The 25,236-nt window shown below is 37.9% G+C and overlaps 1 protein-coding gene across 3 annotated transcripts in view; it reads right to left on the reverse strand.

Annotated features, from left to right (window-relative positions):
- Positions 1-7,805: 7,805 nt before the first annotated feature.
- Positions 7,806-25,236, reverse strand: part of YIPF6 (Yip1 domain family member 6) — a 31,845-nt gene continuing 14,414 nt past the window's right edge. For 2 of the 3 annotated variants that reach the window (XM_006157944.3, XM_006157945.3), the window contains exons 2-7: positions 22,639-22,767; positions 21,034-21,112; positions 17,037-17,079; positions 12,763-12,888; positions 11,553-11,710; positions 7,806-9,298 (exon numbers count right to left, since the gene is read on the reverse strand). In XM_006157944.3, coding sequence (XP_006158006.1) covers positions 9,180-9,298; positions 11,553-11,710; positions 12,763-12,888; positions 17,037-17,079; positions 21,034-21,112; positions 22,639-22,767 — 654 coding nt within the window. In that variant the 3' untranslated portion in view covers positions 7,806-9,179. Of the gene's footprint in view, positions 9,299-10,959; positions 11,038-11,552; positions 11,711-12,762; positions 12,889-17,036; positions 17,080-21,033; positions 21,113-22,638; positions 22,768-25,236 lie in introns of all 3 variants that reach the window. The other variant, XM_027775452.1, reaches the window with a different exon arrangement.

The raw sequence follows: 25,236 nt of genomic DNA on the forward strand, positions 1-25,236 counted from the left end.
TCCCGGTGGCTACCATTGCTGTTCATTAGCTCCCAATTATTTCTTTGGCTTGATTACCCTTTCATTTTCAGCATGCCATGTGGTTGGTACTTATGCAGGGACTTCAAAAAGTTTATGAAAAATGGAATTAAAATGAAAGTTTGCATTTTGCCACAAAAATTTTGAAATCCATGCATAGTTTTTCATAATAAGCATTTTCCATGAATTTTTAAAAGACTATATTTTATTGAGAGGTAATATACAAAGTTCAAGGCCTTAGTCAGTTTTGAATTCTCAGTATCTAGCATAGTAGGATGGTTCAACTAGTTTGTTCAATGTATGAACACTTAAGTCATTTATATATTTAATCATTCACTCTTCACTTTCTCCTCATAAGAAGTTTATCATCTTTCTTTAAATTTAAATCTACCAACTGTATTATGAATTCCAGTCCTTTTCACTTAAGGTGTCGTTATCTCAATAAACCTTTTCCTGGAGTATATCACTCTTTCTCATGACTTCCTTCTGTTTTTACTGTTAAACATGTACTTTATCTGCTGACTAAAATAAAGTTGTGGAGTTTTATGTGTATGTGTTTTTTGTTTGTTTGTTTTGTTAGTTTGGGTTTTTTTTTTTTTTTTTTGGAGAGGTTTTTGCTATAGGGTGTGTGCATTCGCCAGACAGATAGAGACAGAGAGACAGAAAGCGAGAAATCACCCCCCAGGGGGGATGGTCATGCCGCAATCCCTTCTCCTCCATTCTCCTCTCGGGATCTTGGGCACACACACACACACGCCCAGCGTGAGTTTTAAGCCACTGGGTCCGGGACGCAAACCGCAGTCGACTACATGGGATTCCAGAGACATAGCCATTACGCTAACTGCTGGTTCCCAGGACCAGAACTTTTTAAAACTAGGTTTTAGTATGGCTCCTTCTAACTACATTGGGTAAGTGATTTTACCTCTTTATGCTTCATTGGTAAGATATACAAACTGAGCCAATCATCTCTAAAATTCCTTTAATCACATTCACTAATGTTCTGTGCCTGATGTGATTCTACAAATAAGAAGCCAATATTCAGTGCCTCCATCTCCTACCTATTTTAATAGCAATACTTTTGGAACCTTGCTTAATTAAAAATAGAAAAAGAGACCTTTGTATCTAGTTATCCATACCACTACAATGCTGCATATCAAAACACACAAAATTCAGTAGCTTAAAACAATAACCATTTGGGACTGGTTCTGTGGCCTGGTGGTGGAGACAGTCAGATTCCACATGGACAAGCCCATGGTTCAAGTCCTAGACCCAGTGACTTGAAAAACATGCTAGGCACATGTGCATGCATGCTCAAAATCCTGAAAGAAGGAAAAGATGGGGAGAAGGGATTGCATCATGACCATTCCCCACAGGGGAGTTCTGTCTCATTCTTCCTCTCTGTGTCTCTGTCAAGTGCAGAGAGAAATGCACCCTTTGGCAATTTTTATTTTTAAAAATTAAACATTGACTTAGTTCTTTAGTTCAGCAACTTAGGCTGGGTACAGCTAAGCAGTTCTGGTGAAAGCAGCCTCACTCATATCCCTGTCAGTTGTGGGTTGATCTAGAATGGCTATGTCTGGAACAATTGGGCTCTGTTCCACATGTCCAGACTAACTTTGACATGTTCTCACAGCTATGACAGAGAAATAAGAGAGACAAATGGAAACAAAGCCTCAATTTTCAGGGTCAAAACTGGCATACCACTGCTTTTGCCACATTTTATTTGGCAAAGAAAGTCATAAAGGCTGTCCAGATGCACGTTGTAGAAGAGGTTCTACCTCCTCCTGAGATGAACTGAAAGGTCACATGACAAAGGGCATAGATTCAGAGAGGAGTACATTTGGACCACTAATGTAACTAATTTACCACAGCCTTCTAACCAAATCCATTTTCTTAATTCTCATTTTAAAATCATGCCTCCCTACTCACCTTGTAAAACTATTACTGCCTACTTTTCTTTTAGCTAATTTAGCACATTTCCTGAGTACCTGCTTTGTGCAAGGCATAAAACTTTCTGAAAGGATAACAGCATAGCAGAAAGTACAAAGGCTTTGGAGTTGACAGACCTATGCTAACATTCTAGATCTACCACTTATTATGGGCAAGGGCTTGAATCCAAACTTCCTTCTCAAAAATATTGAGAGTGGGACCAGCAGTTAGCGTAATGGTTATGTCAATGGACTCCCATGTAGTCGACCACGGTTCACATCCCAGATCCGTGGCTTGAAACTCACACCGGGCGCGTGTGCGTGCGTGCCCAGGATCCCAAGAGGAGAATGGAGGAGAAGGGATTGCAGCGTGGCCATCCCCCTTGGGGGGTGATTTCTCGCTTTCTGTGTCTCTATCTCTCTGTCTGGCTGGCGAGCGCACGTACCCTGTAGCAAAATATTGAGGGTAATAACCTCATAGTGTTAGTATTAAAGATGATAACATGTGAAAATCCATGGCAGATGTGTTTCGGCTTCATTACTTTCTTCTACTCATCTTTCCAGTTCCTTTCATCAAGGTTATTTCTTGAATAATGTTCTGACAACATTAATCACATCTACAAGCTCAAATTTACATCTCTAGCTATGGCTTATACTACTTTCCAGACTCATATTTCCAGTTATCTACAGAAGATCACCATTCCACAGTCAGCACCTCCACAATTATTCTCAAAAGCATCTTTTTTCCAGGCTCCAGGCTTTCAGATCAGAAATACAGATGGTCCCTGACTTAGAAAGACTTATAATGGTTTAACTTAATCTTTTCAACTTTATGATGGCAGAACAGCAATATATGTTCAATAAACTAAACTTGGAGATACCCATACAACCACTTAGGTTTCACACTTTCAGACAGTATTCAATAAATTACATGAAATAGTCAACACATTATTATAAAATAGGCTTTGAGTTAGATTTTGCCCAACTGTAGGCTAATTTAAGTGTTCTGAGAATGTTTAACAAATTAGGGTAAGCTATGATATGTTATATTAAATGCATTTTCAACTTACGGTATTTTCTACTTCTGAGGACTCTATCAGGAAGTAACTCCATCATCAGTCAAGAAGAATCTGTATATTGGCATTCCTTTCTTCCTCTAGCCTCCTCCCGATCCAATTTAATCACCATGTCCTAATTTATTCCTTTAAAGTTACTTTTGTTAAGATACTCCCCTAAAGGGCCCTATATACTACCATGGTAAGATCTGATTTTACAGTTCTGTGGTTTTTAAAACCTACCCTCAATAATTGAGTCTAATTTTATCCAACTAACTTTTTTCTTCTTAGTTTGGTATGGGGCTTGTACACTTGCCTAAGAGACAGAGAAAGAGAGGAAAAGTGAAAAGGCATCCCTTGGGGCCATGGCCATAGTACCCTTCACCTCTTGGGATGTTGGAAAACCCCCACACATAAAAACACACACACTCTCTCACGCATGGTGTGTCCTTCAAGCCACCAGGTCAAGGACTTAAACTGTAGTCAGCCACATGGAATCCCACAGCCCCAGCCTTCACACCACCTGCTGGCCCAGCCAACCAACTTTGATTTCCCAATTCAATTGAATTCATTTCAGTGTTTTGAGTTCCCATCAGAAAAGGAAAGATTGTATTAACATAAAGAACAACTTCCCAGTTGTATTCTTGAGACTGGCTTTGTAACTCAGGGCATATAACCTCACTTCTCTGAGCCAATTTTCTTAGCTAATTTAATAAGCTCACAAGGTCCAGAGTAGCTCACTTACTCCAGAGTGAAAATAAAAATTAAAAGATAAATTAAAAGAAAAACAGTGTCACAAAGCACTGTGATTATGCATAGGACAATGTGCTACAAATGCTCCTGGACAGTTTTACAGATCTGCTTACTCCCTCTTACCAAAGACGCCAAAGTCCTCTACCATTTGGAATACCCATCCTCTTCAACCATTATGTGTATGGCAGAGGGGAAGTTGGTTTCTTTAAGCAGAGAATAAACCAAGAGCTCAAAGAGGCATAGTCCTCAGCAAAAGGCTGAAAACCGTTTCTTCACTCCTAAAGTTGCCTGATTGATCTGGCTTAGCTTCAGTTAAGGAGGCAAGGGACTGATATAGGAAAGAGGTTTTGGAATCATAAAAACTGTATTTGAATTCTGTAACTCTGGACAATTTAAATTCCCTGAGCCAAATTTAAGATAAAGGATGATACTGAAAAGGTTGCTATGGTGACAAGATACACTGTTTATAAAGCAGTTAGTAAAGTGCATGGTATATTGTATTTACTAAATAAAGTTGATTCCCCTTTCTTTCTTTCTTATTTATTTATTTATTTATTTATTTTGGAGAGGTTTTTGTGACAGGGCGCGTGCGCTCGCCAGACAGACAGACAGAGCCAGAGAGACAGAAAGCAAGAAATCACCTCCCAGGGGGGATGGCCACGCCACAATCCCTTCTCCTCCATTCTCCCCTCGGGATCTTGGGTACACACACACACACGCACCTGGCATGAGTTTTAAGCCACCGGGTCCGGGACGTGAACCATGGTCGACTACGTGGGAATCCAGCAACATAGCCATTACGCTAACTGCTGGTCCCGATTCCCCTTTCTAACTTGCTCCTTCTGTGCAATCCTTCACAGCATTCAATACTGTCTAATGACAATATAGAGTTGTTGGAAAAGTCATGATGGATAATTTTTCAATATAAAAATGCATCATGACTTTTCAAACGTAGTAGTCTCAATTGGGCTGGACTGAGTTATATACCATGCTGGGTAAAGTCTCTTTACAATCTAAATGATGTATAGTGATTGAATGTATAAATAATAATAAATTTTTTAAATGTTAAAAAAAGAAAATTACATCTGAAATTTGTAGGTAGCAAGTATCTTTGTGCCTTTAGCACAATGATAGACATATACAAATTCTCCTTTTCCAGTGTTCTTTATTTGTACATTTAACACTCACAAACCATTTTGCAGATTTCTTCTTTTCACAGATTTCACTATTTATAGGAAAGAATTAAATGGACTATTGAAAGAATCAAGAAATTACCAGCAGTAATGGCACAAAGTACCAAGAATCTGAAAAGAGAACAGAGTAAGAGCAGCATGTGGCCACACCCTGCCAGTTGGGAACACTGACTTCATTAGCAAAGCTTTTACTCTGTTATTTTTTTTCAAAGAATTATTTATTGTATTTATCATTAGCATAAAATTCTTTAATTTGTTACAGTGCATGTGTGCTCACCAGAGAGAGATTGAAAGAGAGAGAAAGGGGGGGGGGGAAGGGGGTAATGAGAAATCAAGCCATCAGATTCAGGACTCAAACCATAGTCAGCCATGAGAGAGTCCATGCCATCTGCTGGCCCCTACTGTTATTTCTTCCTTCACCCCAATTTAGCTCAGATGAAAAGGCATTCTATTTTTGCACTACCTCTCTGAAGTCTTAAAATATAACTGGCTCGATAAACAACCAGATATATCCCTTGGCTAGACAAGATAACATCAACCATCCTTCTGGGAGAACTAAAAAGGAAGAGGCAGAAGAGTCTGATTCTTAAGACTGAGAAAATGGAGTATTTATGTGTGGTGGTGATGGAAAAAACAGAAGGAAGAGAAAAGAAGCTCAAAGACAGGTGAGGGCAGCAAACCTAACACTTCCCAACGTATGACTGCTCATGTTCACCAATGCTGCTGATATAGTGGATATAAAAACAAAAAAAAACAGAGTACTCTACCTCCAGTCACAGTTCTAGGCTACAAAAGTGAACAACATAAAATGCAGTTTAAAATTATGTCCTACTATACTCTCATCTAATGTTATTCCTGTTGTAAATCAATTTGCTGTGTGACCTTGGACAATTAACTTTTCCATGACTCAACTTTCTACTTGTGAGATGAGAACCGCAGTACTATAAGGATTAGAGGAGATGCAAAAAAGGTACCGAAGAACAGTTTCTGTCAAACCAATATAGAAAACAGATTGTTGGTTGCCAGGGGCTGGGGTGAAGGGGGAAAGGGAGTGACTGCCAATGGATACCAGGTTTTCTTGTGGTGTGGTAAAAATGTGCTAAAATTAGTGATGATGGTTGTACAGCTTTGTGAATATGCTAAAAACCACTGAATCGTAAACTTCACAAGCATAAATTTCATGATAAAGTGCATCTCAATAAAGCTGTTATAAACAAATTCTTAAAATAGAAAAGTGCCTAGCACATAAGTACCTAATAAATGTGAGGTATTATTAGTACTAATATTGTCATTATTATTATTATTTGGCCGTCTTATGATCTAAGTAAATCCTTAGAAATTCTCTTTTAATAAAAGCCCACAGAATCTAGAAAAGTGTCTCTAATTTACACACATGTATTAATATTCACATATTTTCATCCAAATGTCTTAGAAACTAACAGTCTAACTAGTAATCACAATTTCAGCATTTTCCACAAGACTAAACAAGCTACATGCAATGGACATCATGATAGGCTTTAGATAAATTCCAATGACTTAACATTACCCAAGAATTTGAAACAACAGGAGATTTTCATCTTTGTTTCCAAGGAAACAAAATAGGCAGTCCAAATATAGTAAGTAGTTAAATTATATAAAGTATACAATTATATCTCCAAATACAGGTTTGCTAACCTTCTAATCACATTTTGGGCGATACTGTTTCTAAAAAGACAAAAAGAATAAACAATAAAATGCTTACCAATAACATTGTCTGTGACCCAACCTTGCTTAACATCAAATTCAACTCACATTATAAAATTCTTAGGAGGCAAAAGATTTAATGATTAAAAATTGCCTTTTTTTTTTTTTTTTTGGAGAGGTTTTTGCTAAAGGGCGCGTGCGCTCGCCAGACAGACAGAGACAGAGAGACAGAAAGCGAGAAATCACCCCCCGGGGGATGGTTACACCACAATCCCTACTCCTCCATTCTCCTCTCGGGATCTTGGGCACGCACGCACATGCACCCGGTGTGAGTTTTAAGATGACGCAAACTGCGGTCGTCTACGTGGTAGTCCAGCGACATAGCCATTACGCTAACTGCTGGTTCCCAAAAGGTTCCCAAGAGTTGACTTTTAAGACTATACTGCACATTCAAATATGTTGGCATTAGCTGAGTGTTTCTAATCTGAGCAGCAATTAAATCCAGTCTTCACCCTTCCTATTGCTAAGGAATATAACAGAGTCTTGGTCTCAGAAGCAGAAGCAGCAAGCGATTACTCATAACTGAAGTGGTGTACTACATTCTATAGTGGTGCTCACATGCTTAAATTTCATCAGAAGCATGGGGACCAGCAGTTAGCATAATGGCTATGTCGCTGGATGCCTATATAGTCGACCGTGGTTCACGTCCCGGACCCGGCCTCCTGGCTTAAAACTCACACCAGGAGCATGTGCGTGCGTGCGTGCCCAAGATCCCAAGAGGAGAATGGAGGAGAAGGGATTGCGGCATGGCCATCCCCCCAGGGGGGTGATTTCTCGCTTTCTATCTCTGTGTCTCTCTCTGTCTGTCTGGCAAGCACACACGCCCTATAGCAAAAACCTCTCCCCCCACCAAAGAAAGAAAAAAGTGCTCATGTCAGGCATGTGTGCATGTGTGCCCAAAATCCCGAGAGGAGAATGGAGTAGGAGGGACTGTGGTGTTGCTATCTCCCGTGAGGGGGTGATTTCTTTTCTGTCTCTCTTTCTCTTTGTCTCTCTGGCAAATGCACACACCCTATAGTAAAAACATCTCTTAAAAAAAGCAATTCATAGCTTTATAAGTAAGTATATATTTACAATGAATGTTTCTGCCTGACTTACAATCTTTGTCTATTAGAGTTCTTCAATGTACAATTTATAAAAGGCAATAGCTCAGATTACCTTACAGGAGCCCTGTTTAGCTCAGAATCAGCCTATCCTTGATGCTCTATTCCCTGAAAATCCTTCACACCGGTATGCATAAATATCTGAGAGTGTAAGTAGGTGCACATGTGCAAAATGTGCTTGCCCATAGGAGAGCTAATTAACTTTACAAATAAAATCTAAACCAAGAAAATAAATTGTTATTCTCCAACCCCAAAAACATATGTAATGGAAAAACTGCTAAATCCCTATGAAAAGGCAGCAGCTATAAACCCATCTTATCCTATGTCAGGTCCAGAACATTTAACTGTACTATTAAACAGTCATTAGAACACTAAATCCCTCTGTGTACACATGGCTAAGTGAAGGTTTCTGATACAGCTTTACTTTCTAGTTAGAGGCCTGACCACAGAGAATATTAGGAAGAGTTCGTTATAACTATGCTGTATCCAACTGACTCATTCTACCCTTAAGAGAAGGTATACACATAATCTGCATTAGGGACCTACCAATCTATTAATATATTTCTGAGGTCTGCTACTTGGATAAGTTCTAGCATTGGAACACTGAAACTTCAGTCAAAGGAAAATTACATGTTGACTACTAACATCTTAGATTGTGTATTCAGAGCTAGGGAACGAGACTAAAAATTCACATGACAACCAACGTGTTAAGCATGACAGAAATGCTACTATACTAAAAATACCCAGAGGCTGACTCATTAAATGCCCTTGCTCTTTTTTCCTTTTTCAAGCAACAAGTGTAGAATTTCCTCTGATAAAAATCTGAATACTGATTAATGTATGTTTTCTCCTCTCATATCTATGAACCCCTTTCCTAACATTTGTCATTGCCTTTTTAAGTGTGAGAGAGAAATAAAAGAAAATGTATGTAGATTATTCTTTCTTATTTATGAAAAGAGAGGAATATTCTAATAGTCATAAGCCAATGTGTTTAAGAACTATATCTGAACTGGTATTCTCAAAACTGAAAAATAGTTACTAACTCTATTCAACTTGTAGGGTCTGCTTCTTGATCACTGACTGCCATCCAAACCAATCACAATAATTCCATCAACCCTTAAGGAGGCATTATACTGTGTGTGATATACACATGTATTTTAATGAAAGAAATTAAGAGAAAAAGGATAGCCTTTTAAACATCAGTTCCCTTCATAAGTGGCAACAATGTTATATGGCTTCCTTTTAATTTCCTTACCTACCCAGTTAACAAATACCTGAAAGTAGACAGGCCAAATAAAATTAGAGGGCCAAAGGCAAAGCTCCATGGTGTATTACATCTTTCAGATGAACTTTCAATTCATTGGCTTTTAATTGTCATTTCGTGATTTACTGGGGAGTAAAGGTTAGAATCATCCAACTGATGACAAAGTAGAACAGGAAAACAGGATAAACTGCAAGGGCTTTGCGGTTTGGAGGCTGGCTATCGGCGAGAAAAGCTGTCGAGGCTAAACAAAACAAAACAAAAAGGAATATTTAATACAATATTATCACAACTACTAACATTTACTAATCTTTAATGTGTTTGACATAATCTGGAACATAGAATCACACTGAAAGTTCAGTAATGGGACCAGCAGATGGCACAGTAGTTATATTGCTGGACTCCCATGCAGTTGACCGCAGTTCGAGCCCTGGACCCAGCAGCTTAAAACTTAAGCCAGGTGCCCTGTGTGTGCCCAAAATCCAAAAAAGAGAATGGAAGAAAAGAGAGCGCAGTATGGCCATTCCCCCTAGGGGGTGATTTCTTGTTTTCTGTCTCTCTGTCTCTGTCTCTCCAGTGGTGAATGCATGTGCCCTATAGCAAAAATCTCTCTCTCAAAAAAATTTTCAATTATATTTGCGATCCTCAGAGAAAAAGACATTCTATAGCACAATTTTCAGACAACTGAGGACTTCTTATTTAAGTGACTAAAGCTTTAAAAGTTTTCAACTATTTTGGATGGAATTTTTTCTAAAAAAGCTTTCTTATTCTTTTCTGGAAAGTTGTCAAACTGTGCTAAATAGGCTTACACAGATGTATAACATGATTTGCTCCTATGTCAAAGGCCTCATACTGCTGCACTTTTAGAGTAATTGTCCATTTAAGTTACTGACTCTTAAATGTGATCTCTCTTGTCAATCCAAGAAAAACTAGTGTTTCCATTCGTCAAGGATCATCCTTAGAAAACCTTTCCTGAATAATCACCTGGTATTCTGCCACCTGAGGACAAACTGCCCACTGATCCTTCTGTGCCCCCACAGTGCCCTGCACAGATGTCCATCTTCTACCAGAGCACTGCTACTCTCCAGTGTTTTCATGTCTGATTCCTCCACTAGATCATGAACTCCAAGCACAGAGACCATGCCTAGCACAGCCCCTGTTACTGAGTACTGATAGATATTTTCTGGATTAAATCCACTCTCTCTTATTCAGACTCCACTTTCTGATCTGGTATGGGCCTGGACACTGGAAACTAAGTTAATTAGAAATAAATGTATATGGTAAATGACCAGACTCAAAGTGAGGTAATGAGAGACTCTCCCATGGTAAAGTACCAAGCTTCATCAGTCTTTAAAATATCAATTTTGACTTTCTCAGATCTTTTTTGGATTACTTTTTAGTTTTCAGCCTTATTCCAGAACAATGTGACTACACTTAAAAATATTAGAAGTATTTGATACCTAGCCCATCAAATCAAAAGCTAGTAAACACTTCTACCTTAAACTGCAATTTTAAGACAAATTTAAGAATGTAAAAAGGACCAATAGATAGCACAATGGTTATGTCACTGGACTCCCATGTAATTGACCACAGTTTGAGTCCCAGACCTGTTGGCTTAAAACTCACACCAGGCACATATGCATGCATGCCCTAAATCCTGAGAGGAGAATAAAGAAGGAAGGACTGTGGGGTGGCCATCCTCCTGGGGGTGATTTCTATCTCTCTGTCTCTCTAGTGAGCACATGTGCCCTATAGCAAAAATCTCTCTCTCTCAAGTAAAAAAAAAAAGAATGCAAAAACAATGAACATATCACATTCATGTCACTATGATAGGCCCTTCCTAATCTTGAGAAAATTTTTCTACTGAAACATAAAAGTACTATATAATGATACTTAACAACCTACACCATAAGGTAGTATAGTTCTTCGGGGTGGATCATCCACTTGGGTTTGAAACTTGACTCCCATACTCATTCATGTATCCTGGAACAAAGTGTATAACCTTTCTGTAACTGTTCCTCATCTATAAGATAGGACTAATAATAGTACCTATTAGGTTTGCTATGAGGATTGAATGAAATAATATACATAAAAGCACTTACAACAGTGCCTGGCCTATAATAAGCAATTCATAAATACTAACTATTATTTTGAGTAGTTTGTTAGGAAAAGGCTCAAGTCATATCACAAGCCACTTATGCCTCATATATACCAGGACTAAGCTAACATTAGTGTAATCTACTCTCCCAAAGGTATTTATTATCTAAGGGGAAAAAGAGAGGTGACTCTCCAACATCTTATAAGTCAAGATACCCAACTCAGGTAAAATGAACACCATCCTCATCAATGCCTATGTAAATCAAAGGGCTTTCTGAACGACACTGGCAGAAATCCTATTACTCACATCTGACTGAAGTTACACTGCTCCCCATCTAGTCTTCATCTCTAATGCATGTTTTTATCTGTTCTACTATTGTAGATATTAAATACATACTCACCAATGATAGACCAGGCAAACATCACGATGACCACAAAAAGTCGAATCATGAAGTTTATTGGTCCTGGTTCAGCCAAAAGTACCAGTCGACAAATCAGCATTGCTACTGTCAAGGGAAGTATACAGTAACCCAGCACACAAAGGCTCTGAAAAAAAGATCTAAAAACAATATAAACTGGTAACAATCATAAATATAGTTGACTGGTATTATAACACAGTTTATTACAAAGATTTTCTACATAACAGGGATTTTTATCTCTTCAGTAATACATACTACCTATTGAGAATCCCTTATTTGAAATGCTTGGGACCAGAGGTATTTTGGGTGTTGGGTTTTTTTTTTTTTTTCAGATTTTGGGATATGTGCATATATATAATAAGATGTCTTGAGGATAGCACCCAAGTCTAAACATGAAATTCATTTGTTTTATATATACCTTACAGATAGAGTCTGAAGGTAATTTTATATAATATTTTCACATTGCAGATTTTTCACTATACCCCATCACACAGGTTCAGGTGTTTTTCCATGCTGATATTCTAAAAGTTTTGGATTTTGGAACATTTCTGGATTTGGGGTTTTCAGATTAGGGGTGTTCAACCTGTACCTATACCCTCACATTATTTTAATGAGAATAGTCCTATGTATTAAGCACACGATTTAATTTTAATTTTCTCTTTCCATACTTTTCCTTGTCACTTAATAAACTCCCCATAAGAATCAGCCATTTAATATGAGATGAGCTCTAATCCCTAGGGACCTCCTTCTCCCACTGACTCTATAAGATGATGTTTCATTTTTCCTCCCTGTATAAATTTATCTTTTTTTAATATTACACTTAATCACATATATCTTTACGGTGTATAATATTTCAGATGGTGTCTCTTAATCCTTTCTAGTTTATAGACATATTTGAAAATTTGTTGAAAGCTATGGACTCTCTGTCCCCCCAAGTACATAATCTTTTAACACAAACAATTCTGTTTGTAATTTCAGGAGCTGGAGAAAGCACCTGAAGCTTATCAAAGGACTCCAAATAATATAAAATAATTTAACTAGAAGATTATTATTCAGTGGTTTTTAAGGGAACCCTCTTTAGCCCTTATTTATCTTTATTTTTTCTTTTAAAAACCTAATTAGCCTGGCTTCTTTAAAAACCAAGATATACTACCTTGTGAAGGGAGAAAGGGTCCATTGTAATGATACTCACATGTTTCCACCAAGAAGTTTGGAGTTGAGGGTGATAGTAACTGCACCAAACCAGACAATGACAAACACTTCTGCAAATTGGGGCCCTCCATCTTTCTCACTGTCTGCAGAGCCTTGTTGCAGCATTCTAAGACAAGGGAACAGTGTGAGAATTGCTAATCTTTTATTTAGAGCAACAAAGTTAAGGCATGAGTTCTCAAATTTTGGTTTGTTTTTAAAAGTTTATTTATTTAGTTCTTCCATGGGAGGAAATAGAGAGAAACAGGCATGCTCAATAAAGTCTCATGCCACAATCCTCCCACAGTCTTCTCATCCAGCCAGGATCACAGGCTTATGTGTGTGCATCCAGTATGTACAGGTCAACCTGATTTCCAAATCTGGATCTTTCATACGGATTCAGCATCATGGTATGGCACACTACTACTCTACCACCGTGGCTGGCCCAGGGTTCTTAAACTTTCAATCAGATGGCTGCTCTATACCTCACCTGAAGATCTATACTAAGTAAGTTGTACTGATAGGAAAATGCCATAAGAATGTGGCAAGTCTTCCTTACTTCAAATTCCAAATGCCTCAGGAGTACAAGGAGTAATCCATTTGACTTGTTGCAATGTTTGAATGGATTGATTGCTAAAACATTTTTTGTTTAAGGAGAGATTATAAACTGAAGGGCCCAATGTGGCTTAAAGACACAGAGTTTTTAGTACATACAGTACTTAAAATGGTTTTAAATTTAAGTTGACTTTATTTTAAAATTGGGAAAAATATATATTTCTGGGTTTTTTTTTTTTTTTTTGAAAGTCCAAAAAGACTTTCTACCACTGGGCCTGCATTCCAACCTGGTATTAATCGAACATGACTGCATGCAGCAAGGGGCCTACAGTCACTAAGTCACTACTACATGTATCCTAGTGGCTAAGGAAAACCTTATAGCACATGACTGATTGTGGTTCAAATCCTAGCCCCAGTAGCTTGGAAAATATTTTGGGTTTGTATGCATGTATATGTGATCCAAATTACAATAGGATGGAGAAACAGAGGTGATGAGATTATGGCATGAACATGACCCACTGTGAGGTGCTTTCCTCCCTCTCTATTTCTGTCTCTTCCTGGTAAGCACACATACATCTCTGGGAATTTAATTAAATTAAGAAAAAGCAAACATACAGATTACTAAAAGGATTCTGCTTTGAAACTGAGTAGTTGAATACTTAAATATCCTTTCTGTCTACAAATTTTACAGACGTAAAGTATTTTGAATTTGGGATTTAAAATCCTTGGACATGGGATTGTATTTCCCAGGAAAACAATAAATAACAGCAAGCTTACAACCTATCCTTATTGTATAGTCTAAAAAAGTAACACAGTAATTCTTGTCCTTTTATGCCAACTAGCAGTATGTGCAGCACATTGTATTCGATGGCTGTATTTCTTTTCAAGTCCTAACTTCTGAAGTGAGAATGTGCCAGCACTCATCACCTGTTGTCTGGAATCCCTACTGTTCCAGCATTGTATGAGGGAAAAATGTTACCTAGTCTGGAAGGCAAGAGACACAGTTACTGATCCTTATTCTGTCGCTATATATGTCACTTAATGTCTTGGGATGTTAGTTTTATCTGAAAATAGGTGGGTTTAAACTATATAATTTCTAAAGTTAATCTTTCAAAAAAATTTTAAAAATTATATGCTCATAGCTTCTAATATATAACCCTTCATAAAAGTATTCAATTGTTTTTTCTTTTTTTAGAATTATTTTATTTAACTTTATTTATTTATTTGTTTTAATTTGACCAGAGAGGGACAGAGAGAGAGAGAAAGTCAGAAAGCAAGCCACCAGGTCTGGGACTTAAACTGTGGTCAATCATGTGGGAGTCCAGTGCCCTTAACCACAATGCCACCTGCCAGCCCCAACCTGGATATGGTTATTAAAGGCATAAAAAAAATAACACTCTAGCTTGGTATAGTGGTGCATGCATGTAATCCCAGCTACTTTGGAGGCTGAGTCAAGAGGATTGTGAGTTTGCGGCTAGTCTAGGCAGCAAAGTGAGATCTCGTCTTTAGAAAGAAAAAACACTAACATTACTCATTATTAACTGAAGTGTCATGTGCTCAATTTAAATTTTAAAATGAGACTGGACAGTGACACAATAGTAAAATGTGACACTTGTGAGGCTAACCCATATGGGAAGGTTGCAGATTTACATCAAGAGACCTCCTTAAGTAAACCAGGCATATGCATGCCCATGATTTGGAACTGGCTATGGCTCGAGTTAGATTACAACATCAAGACTCTGTTAGGGATGTTATCTTTCTCTCTCACTTGCTCACAGAAAAAAAAAATCAATGAATCTTTATTTTAAAATGTAAAAATTAGAAGACAAGACAGAAAAAAACTTGTTGAGCTTAGAAACATAAAGTGTTAGACCTAGAAAGGACTCTCAACCATCTCCTTTAATAGATATGAAAAAAGATCCAGAGTGGTTAGATGTGCAATAATCATAGAGGTAGAGAATAGACCATCAGGAGACCTAAGGAAACACTGATTGTATGATTTTAGCTAAGTCTTCAACCTCTTTGAACCTAAGCTTACTTATTTACTTATCTTTTGAGATTTTTGCTATAGGGTGCATGTCCTTGCCAGAGAGATAGAAAGTGAGAAATCACACCCCACGGGGCATAGCCATGCCATAATCCCTTCTTCTCTCAGGATTTTGGGCACACATGCACATGTGCCTGGCATGAGTTTAAGCCACTGGGTTCGGGACTTGAATTAGGGTTGACTGTGTGAGAGTCCAGTGATAAAAACCATTACGCCATCTGATGGTCCTCCTGAGTTTATTTTTTAGAAAGAAAAATAATATTGAATTCTTGTTAGAATACAATTGAGAAGGTATTTTAAAGTTTCCTGTAAGCTGGAAGAAATCATTATACAAACTTTGATTATTTGTAGCCCTAAGTCATATAGTAGCTGATAGCAGAACCCAACTGAATCCTAGTGCTGTATTTTTATTTTTAAAATTTGCCAGAGGGCACATGCGCTCACCAGAGAAACTGAGATAGAAAGCAAGAAAGCACCTCCCCCCCACCCCCAGAGGATGGTCATGCTGCAATCCTTTCTCCTCTACTTCTCCCTCCTTTTGGGAATTTGGACATGTACACATGTACTCACCCAGTGTGATCCAGCCACCTCAACTGCCAGGCTATAGGCTGGCCCCCTGGTGAGGTATATTTCTTCTCTATCACTGATTATTATACACCCCTCTGCAGTGCAACTTTCCTTTCTTCTGTCCTCCCCTTTTACATACAATGCTTATGGAAAGCATAATACTTTGTATATCATCTTGCTTTTTATTACTTCTATTCTCTCAAATTTATTTTCATTCATAATTTTAGTAAGACTTAAAAATAATTATGTTCGTGGGATGGTGAAATGGTACAGCAGTAGTTTACTGCTCAAGTGATCCTGGATCGAGACAAGGCGGAAGACTGTAGGTTTGGTTTCCCAGTTGACCTGTATATGCAGGGCACACAGGCCCATGATCCTGACTATTTGGGAATGCTAAGGGAGAGAAATGTGGCATTTGGCATAAGACGATGTTGAAAGCACCTGTCTTTCTCTCTCTGCCTCTCTCTTACTCTTGTGGGGGAAAAAAGATGAAAAAAATAGAAAAGAATTATGTTTATAAACAGTGCTTATACCTATATTTCATTCATTTAGGTTAATAATGGGGAGATGCCTGAGAATAAATACAGTGCTTGTTGAACAGACATGACTAAAACAGACTAAGAACTCATTGGTAAATGAAGGCAGGCATAATTTATACATTTAATTCCATCATTTAAAAAAGTGGATCTAGAAAGCTCCTGACTTTTTAGGTTTAAATACATGAGAAGTATAATATGTCATAGAAGGCCTAAATAAAATATTCAGTCAAAATTCTTCTCAGTTTTGGGCTGGCCTAGTGGTTAAGGAAGCTGGGTCTCACACAGCTGACTGCTGTTTGAATCCAGCCCTGGTGGTTTGAAAACCATAACAAGAATGTGTGCATGTGTGATCAAAACTTTGACAGGATGGAAAAATGGAGAAGGGACTGCAGTGTGATCACGCCCCATTGAGGGAATGCTTTATCCCTCTCCTTCTCTCTCTCTCTTTCTCTACCTTTCTTTGGCGAGTTTGCTCACCATTTGTCAAAAACAAAATTCTTCACAATTTTGAAACTCCACAGAAAAGTCTAGCCTACCTCAAATAACAAAGAAAGAAAATGAAGTACTTACAATGCAAGCATCACACAGAGGATCAAAGGGCCCCACAAATCCCCTACAAGGTAAGAATAAACAGAAGACTGATAGAAAGCAAATATGCAGTATTTCATATCTTTTTCCAATATCTACCTCTCTCATTATTGGTCTTTAGACAAGTCTACTCAAGCTTTCCTACCTCCCCCGATTCTGTATCTGCCATCCCTGTTCCCCAATTCTGAAAGAAGTTCACATAGCCTTTAAGTTTTGTTCACTTCATATTCCACAAACCATCTCTCTCCCCTCTACTAAGCCATATTCACGGGCAAGCAGTCAGATCTAGATAGACCACCCTGCAGCCTCAAAAAGAAGACTACAGCCAAGATACTTCACCAATCAGAGGCTATATTAGACAAGGCAAGTCTAATCATACTTATTTCATGAATAAGAAAAATGATGCTGAGAAGGAAATAACTTGCCAAAGTTTCTATGTGGAGATAGAACCAGTTCTGATTCTTAGTCCAGAGTTCCTTCCACTCTGCTACACTGCTTCCCTTTTAAAATTATTATATTGAGCTAATATGGAATTGCTGCTCTTCTAGATGGAAAACACAGTCAATATTGGTAATTTTGCAAGGTTAAACTTAAACAATATATGAAAGCTTTCTGAAAACTATAAAAAGTTCTACCAATATCAGGTCTAACACAAAGTGACCCTCAGGCAGTAGCTAATATTTAGTATGCCAACAGTTCAGTAACATGCAACTTAGAACACAATTATCTTCCTCAACTAATTCAAACTTTTTCCTCATATGTATATAATGTTACCTTACAGAGTTACATATATGTACAAACTTATATTGTGTTTGTTTTTTCTAATGATACAAGTAATTTTGACAATAGTGCAGAAAGTTTGGAACAGATATAACGAAATTCATAAACCTACCACTCTAATAATAAACTATTATCAATCATAAATCTTTTTAACTTATCAACTGAAAAACTGAATTCAAATACAATGACATTAATACAGTTTTTTTCATGCACTGGTTTTAATTCATAAAAAAACAATAACAGTATGCTTAGCTATTTTCTCATTGCTGTAAAATATATAACATATAATTTACCATTTTAACCATTTCATCTTTTCTTTCTTTTTTTTTTTTTGAGAGATTTTCGCTATAGGGCGTGTGCACTTGCCAGACAGACAGAGAGAGACATAGAGACAGAAAGCGAGAAATCACCCCCCAGGGGGGATGGTCACGCCGTAATCCCTTCTCCTCCATTCTCCTCTCGGGATCTTGGGCACGCACACACACGTGCCCGGCGTGAGTTTTAAGCCACCGGGTCCGGGACGTGAACCGCGGTCGACTACGTGGGTCCAGCAACATAGCCATTACGCTAACTGCTGGTTCCCCCATTTTAACCATTTCTAAGTGTTGTTCAGTGATATTAAGTACATTCACCTTCTGAAACCATCAAAACCATCCATCTCCAGGATTTTTTTCACCTTTCCAGATTAAAACTCTATTAAACAGTAACTCCCCATTCCCACCCCCATAAGACTCTGGCCATCATCATTCTATCTTCTATCTCTACAAATATGACTACTCTAGTTACCTAATATAAGTAGACTCCTCTGTCTCCTTTAGTGCCTGGTTCATTTCATTTAACCAATGTAATCACGGTTTATCTATATTGTAGTATGTCTGAATTTCCTTCCTTTTTAAGGCTGAATAATATTCTATCAGAAAGTGATATATACCACATTTTGTGTTTCATGTGTTCCCATCAGTGGGCACATAGGTTGTTTCCACATTTCAGCTATTGTGACTAATGCTAGTATGAATATGCATGTAGAAATACACTCAAGTCCTTGGTTTCGGTTATTTTGGGTATATATCTATATAGTAATTATATGTTTAATTTTTTGAGAAACGGACATACTATCTTCCACAGCAACTGCTCCATTTTACATTCTCATTAACAATACACAAGGGCTCCTGTTTCTCTACATCCTTGTCAACACTTATTTTCTACTTTTTTTTAAGCAGCCATCCTATATAAAGTAGTATCTCATGTTTTTCCCTAACTATTTTAGGTTTGTTCCCTGCCATTTTGCCTAAGGCTTTAATAACAGGGCAGAACAAAAATGTAAATTTCTGACCATTACTTGCTTATATCTTTTTTGTCAGCCTACCCCTTTACCCCTGCAAGTTTTGGGAATAGAGTTTAACATATGACACAGCTAATAATCAGTGTTAATCAGCAAAATAATATGAAGGAACTCCAAAAAGTCCAGGGAAAATGAAATTAATGTACAAGTTTATTTTGGTAAAAAAATTTTTGAAATCTGTTTAAAGATCTTTCATTATATATGTTTTCCATGAACTTCTTAAAGACTCTCTCACATACTAATTCTGTATTGTAACTGGGACAACCTTGCTTTGAACTGAGCCACTGCAGCAGCTGAAAAGATATCTTTACATCTAAGATAACAGTTGTAAAATGGGAAGGGCACTGAACTCGAAAACTGGGTTCTAATCCTGCCTGTATCATCTTGACGAGTCTTCTCTGAGATTCATGTCGGTCATCTACAAAACAGAAATAGTAACTCCTACTTCACAAGGTCATCGTAAGGAATAAAAACGATATTGTGTATGACTGTGCATTAGGGAAGAGATTATGCTAGAATAACAACTACCATTTGCAGAGTGACTTCTAAATGCCAGATATTTTTTAAGAGGTTTTTGCTATAGGGCGCGTGCACTTGTCAGAAAGAAAGAGAAACAGAGAGACAGAAAGTGATAAATCACCCCCTAGGGGATGGCCATGCCACAATCCCTCCTCCTCCATTCTCCTCTCAGGATCTTGGATGCGCACGCACATGTACCCAGTGTGAGTTTAAGCCACCAGGTCCAGGACTCAAACCACGGTCAACTACGTGGGAGTTCAGCAACATAGCCATTACACTAACTGCTGGTCCCTAAATGCCAGATGTTATGCCAGGTGATGTTTATGTATTATCTTATCTAATCCTTACCAGCAAGGTATGTCATTACCTCCCCATTAAAAGAAGAAGAAACATGAGCCCCAGAAAAGTTAACTAGCTTATCCAAGACCACACACCTAGTGATAGAACCATTATTCAAACCAATATTTGTCCATGTTCTTTCTACTACATCAGTGGTAACAATTCAGTTTCAAATCAGGAGTCAGCTCTAATATACAGTGCATTGTATTGAGAAAGATTCTGACACTGCATCCAGTCTCTACACAGTGATGACATACTTGCCACATAATTGACATCCTGTGGTATAGCTGAAACTCTGCTAAAATAAAAGGTATACCCATGTATGAGAGCCATTATTACTATTCTCAAGCTACTGATTTGATTTTTTTGATAAAGGGTAATAGAAAAAACAAGACTTCTTGAAAATAAAGGCAAATAAGTGCAAATTTTTAAGAAAAACTTTTTAAATAATTTATTGCACTGTTTTAATAGAGCTCTTAACAAAGAAAGCAGTCATCAGACTAAATGATAGTTTTGAAAATAGAAATGTCTAAAGATATTATTAATTTGTTAATTGTTAATGTGTATGTGCCATTATTCTAACTTAACATTTAAACATTTAACTTTCTCTTGGAGACTGTTAGTTCTCTGGCTGAACAAAGTCCCTATGTGTTAGCAGCTTCCAGAAATATTTATTATCGGTGTATATTATACCATTTTCCAGGTTAGTATACATAGTTTATATTTATTGATGAAGACAATATAATGAACAAAATCTTCTAACATCTGAAATTTGATTCTAAAGTTTTAATAAGACAATATAATGAACAAAATCCTCTAACATCTGAAATTTGATTCTAAAGTTTTAATTTCTCCCCAAAATTTCTTTTACACTCAGTGACATGTGTTTTCATCCTGGAAAACCATCTTAGTCTTTATTAACACAGAATCTTTGCTTTATAGAGTACTTATCAAGGTCTAGTGAGATGAAGCAAATTCTCAAAAACTTTGTATACTTACAATCTCTCAAAAGAGTATTACTTTTTCTTGGATATAAAACATGCATGAATTTTTTCCCAACAGCTTTTAGATCACGCATCTGAAAGACATAAATAACTTGTCTTACTGTGATGACCAAGGTTACTGGGTACCTCACTCACTTCATCTGTGAAAATTTCTTTTACTGTAATCTCCTGTAAATTCTTAATTGAGAGGTAGCATATGCTTTTCTCGTTACCTCAATAAGCCAATGTCTAACACTTTCCTACATCCTACATCTACCAGTTCTATTTTTTTTTTTTGAGAGATTTTCATTGTAGGGCGCGTGCACTCGCCAGACAGACAGAGAGAGACATAGAGACAGAAAGCGAGAAATCACCCCCCAGGGGGGATGGTCACGCTGCAATCCCTTCTCCTCCATTCTCCTCTCGGGATCTTGGGCACGCACGCACACGCGCCCGGCGTGAGTTTTAAGCCACCGGGTCCGGGACACGAACCGCGGTCGAATATGTGGGAGTCCAGCAACATAGCCATTACGCTAACTGCTGGTTCCCTACCAGTTCTATTTTTATCGTTAATTTTGAAAACTCTATAAAAAAGCAAACATAGCCATCCCAATATGCTACTTAAGGAAACTAAAATAATGGCACTATAAAAATCTGCTATGCAAAAGAGCATATGACATTCGGTTCATACATGATGAGGTCCCAAGGGCTGATTGTCCTGCTCCCTAGTTACCACATTTTTTACAATATGTAAGATCAATTTATTTCTAACACCCTTAATTTAACTCGTAAATGAATGCCAGAAGATTAAAAAAAATCAAGACATCTGAAGAAGGGTTCAGTAGTACAAATATAACCTCTCAAATTATAGTTCATTCTGTCCTAGCTTTTTCATCTAGAAATTTCTCCATGTTATTAAATTTTTTTTTGCACACATAATTCTATTAGTTGTTTAGCATTCCACCACATAGATGCAACATAATTTACCTAACCAACATCTCACCTGTTGTTCATTTAAGTTGTTTCAAACTTTCCCCTATTACAAAGAATGCTATAATTAAAACATCTGTATGCTGATATTTTCCTGTGCCTAAAGTTTAACTTTAAATTTTTTTCTTTATACCATAAGTGAAGATGTAGAATTATTAGTTTAAAAAGATTTGGCCATTTTGGGGGCCAGCAAGGTGGTGTGGTGGTTAATGTACTGGACTCCCACATGGCCAACCACAGTTCACATCCTGGACCTGGCGGATTGAAAATCACACTGGGTGCATGTGTGTACATGTCCAAAATCCTAAAAGGAGAATGGAGGAGAAGGGAGATTGTGGCATGGCCATCCCCCCAGGTGATGATTTCTCAAGTTGCCCTTCTCTGTCTCTCTCTGGTAAATATAAGCACCCTATGGCAAAAATCTAAAAAAAAAAGTTTTGGACATTTTAAGATTCTTAATAGCCATTATAACCAGGCTGCTCTCCTAAAAGACTACCAAATTATTTTCTGGGGAAGAATCTTAAATTTTAATATGAAAAACACTGACCTAAAAATGAACATATTGCAAAATGCAGTTAGTTATATAGTCCCATGATACCGAGTAGAAGTTCTCTCAATTAGTCTTACTTACAATGGTATTCTGAACAGATTCATTTAATGTGGAGTTATCAAATTCCCGAATGCGAGACTTCATAGGAATGGTGATTTCTCCTTCTATAGGAATATCTTGTGAGATGGATATATCAGAAAGGCCTGCAAACTGAGGAGTTAGGAAAAAAAAAATTTAAGCCTATAATAAACTGTTTCATTCCTCAAATATAACAGTATTTCGTAGATAATAGGGACTACACCTTTTTGCAGGGTTTTACACAGTAGTATAAGTAGATGATAGCTCAACAGACATTAAGCAATGCAGTTGATTATAATTCTCAATTTTTTTTCTTCAAACTAAAGATGAAATACAAACAAAAATTAAATGCCATAGATTTTTTTTTTTTGCCCTTAAATGACTGGTTTCTTTCAAACATGAAAAGTCATATGACATAAGGGAGCATGATTGAAATAATAACTGGAGAACCATTAAAAAGTGACCTTTTAGGACCCGTAGGTAGTATTAAGGTTGAAGCAGCTGGATTCCCCATGGCTGATTGTGTGGTTTGAGTCCCAGATCTGGCTCCTTGAGAATCATGTTGGACATGTGTGTGTGTTCCCAATATCTCAAGAGGTGAATAGAGAAGGAATTGTGGTGTGGCCATTTCCTTAGGGAGTGATTTCTCACTTTTTCTCTGTCTCTGGTGAGCACAAGAACCATAAACTTAAAAAAACTTAAAAAAAAAAATGTGATCTTTTGACAATCACATCTTAGAACAGCCACATTTCCACTGTAGTTCTGTTCCTTAGTAGACCCTAGTGTTCTCTGCTGGCTAAAAAGAGCATTATATGAAATGTAAAGGGAACTGGGAAGAACAAAGAAATAGTAAATAAAATACACCTCGGTCTACATTTTTTTCCCTTAGGAAAGTGAGAAATCAACCCCACCCCCGGGGGGGTGGCCAAGCCACAATCCCTTCTCTTCTATTTTCCTCCCTAGATCTTGGGCATACATGCATACATGCCTGATGTGATTTTTTTTTGTTTGTTTTTTGAAGAGGTTTTTGCTATAGGAGTGTGCAATCACCAGAAAGACAGAGAGATAGAAAGCGACAAATCACCCCCCAGGGGAGATGGCCACACCGCAATCCTTTCTCCTCCATTCTCCTCTCAGGATCTTGGACACACACACATATGCGCTCGGCATGAGTTTAAGCCACTGGGTCCGGGACTCAAATTGCAGTCAACTACATGGAAGTTCAGCAACATAGCCGTTATGCTAACTGCTGGTCCCCCTGGTGTGATTTTTCAAGCCACTGGTTCCAGGACTCAAACCATAGTTGACTATGTGGGAGTCCAACACCTAAACCACCATGCCACCTACTGTTACTGATCTATACTCTTTTTACCAGTTTACTTGGCAACAACAGATCGAATAAAATTTCCGAAGTGAATAAAGAATGTAAACTTTTTTTCTTTATTCCTTATAGAGTGCATGAACAGGCACAGTACAAAGACAGAGAGAGAAGAGCACCCTGCACACGGTCAGGTCACTCTGCAGTCCCCTTCCTCCAGTCTTGTGGCCCAATTAATCTTTGGAACTCACATGCATGCCCAGTGTTTCAAGCTGATCAAGATGGAGATTCAAACTGCAGACAGAGGAATATGTAGCCACAGAGATGACCTCAAGAATGTGAACTTTTGCTCTTTTCCTCCCTGGTAGTATCTGTAGCTGGAAATTCAAGACCAACTGACTACTTCAGAGGGAACAAATTTTCATTGATGTCCTTCATCCTGGAAGGCAACAGTACCTAAGACAGAAATTTGGGGGGCTGGCAGGTGGTGTGGTGATTAAGGCAGCTGGACTCTCATATGTCTGACCATGGTTCAAGTCCCGGACCTGGCGGCTTGCTTTCTTAATTTTCTTCTCTATGTCCCTCTGGTCAACTTCAATAAAATAAAAAAAAATAAAATAATGAGAATGAATAAAATTTAAGAAATAAGAAACTTATGGAAAACTAGCCAAGATTTACAAGATCATACCAGATGTCATCTTTGTGTTTGAGTTCTGAACCCATTTTGGTGGTGGGAAGACAACCAGTTTTGGCATGATTTGTGATTCCTTGGATTATAAAAAGAAAAATGAACCCAAACATAGAATTGCAAGACATAGTCTGTATGAGAAGGAAAAGATCTCAAGAAAAACAGTGAAAGGAGATTTTTCAGGGAATGAAGTTTTTCTACTGATAATTCAGCCTCCAGCAAACGAGCTAGCGGTAGAAGAGGCGAGGCCTTCAGAAGAAGGTTCCACATGGCTCCAGCGAACTAGATTTTTCAAGGAATGAAGATTTTCTACTGATAATTCAGCCTTCAGCAAACGAGCTAGCGGTAGAAGAGGCAGGTTCCACATGGCTCCAGCGAACTAGATTTTTCAGGGAATGAAGATTTTCTATGGGGGACCAGCAGTTAGCATAATGGCTATGTCACTGGACTCCCATGTAGTCGACTGCGGTTCGAGTCCCGGACCCGGTGGCTTAAACTCACGCCGGCTGCGTGTGCGTGCATGTCCAAGATCCCAAGAGGAGAATGGAGGAGAAGGGATTGCAGCGTGGCCATCCCCCTGGGGGGGTGATTTCTT

This window comes from Tupaia chinensis, unplaced genomic scaffold, assembly GCF_000334495.1.
Source record: "Tupaia chinensis unplaced genomic scaffold, TupChi_1.0 Scaffold000566_1, whole genome shotgun sequence".
Classification (NCBI taxonomy): Eukaryota; Metazoa; Chordata; class Mammalia; order Scandentia; family Tupaiidae; genus Tupaia; species Tupaia belangeri.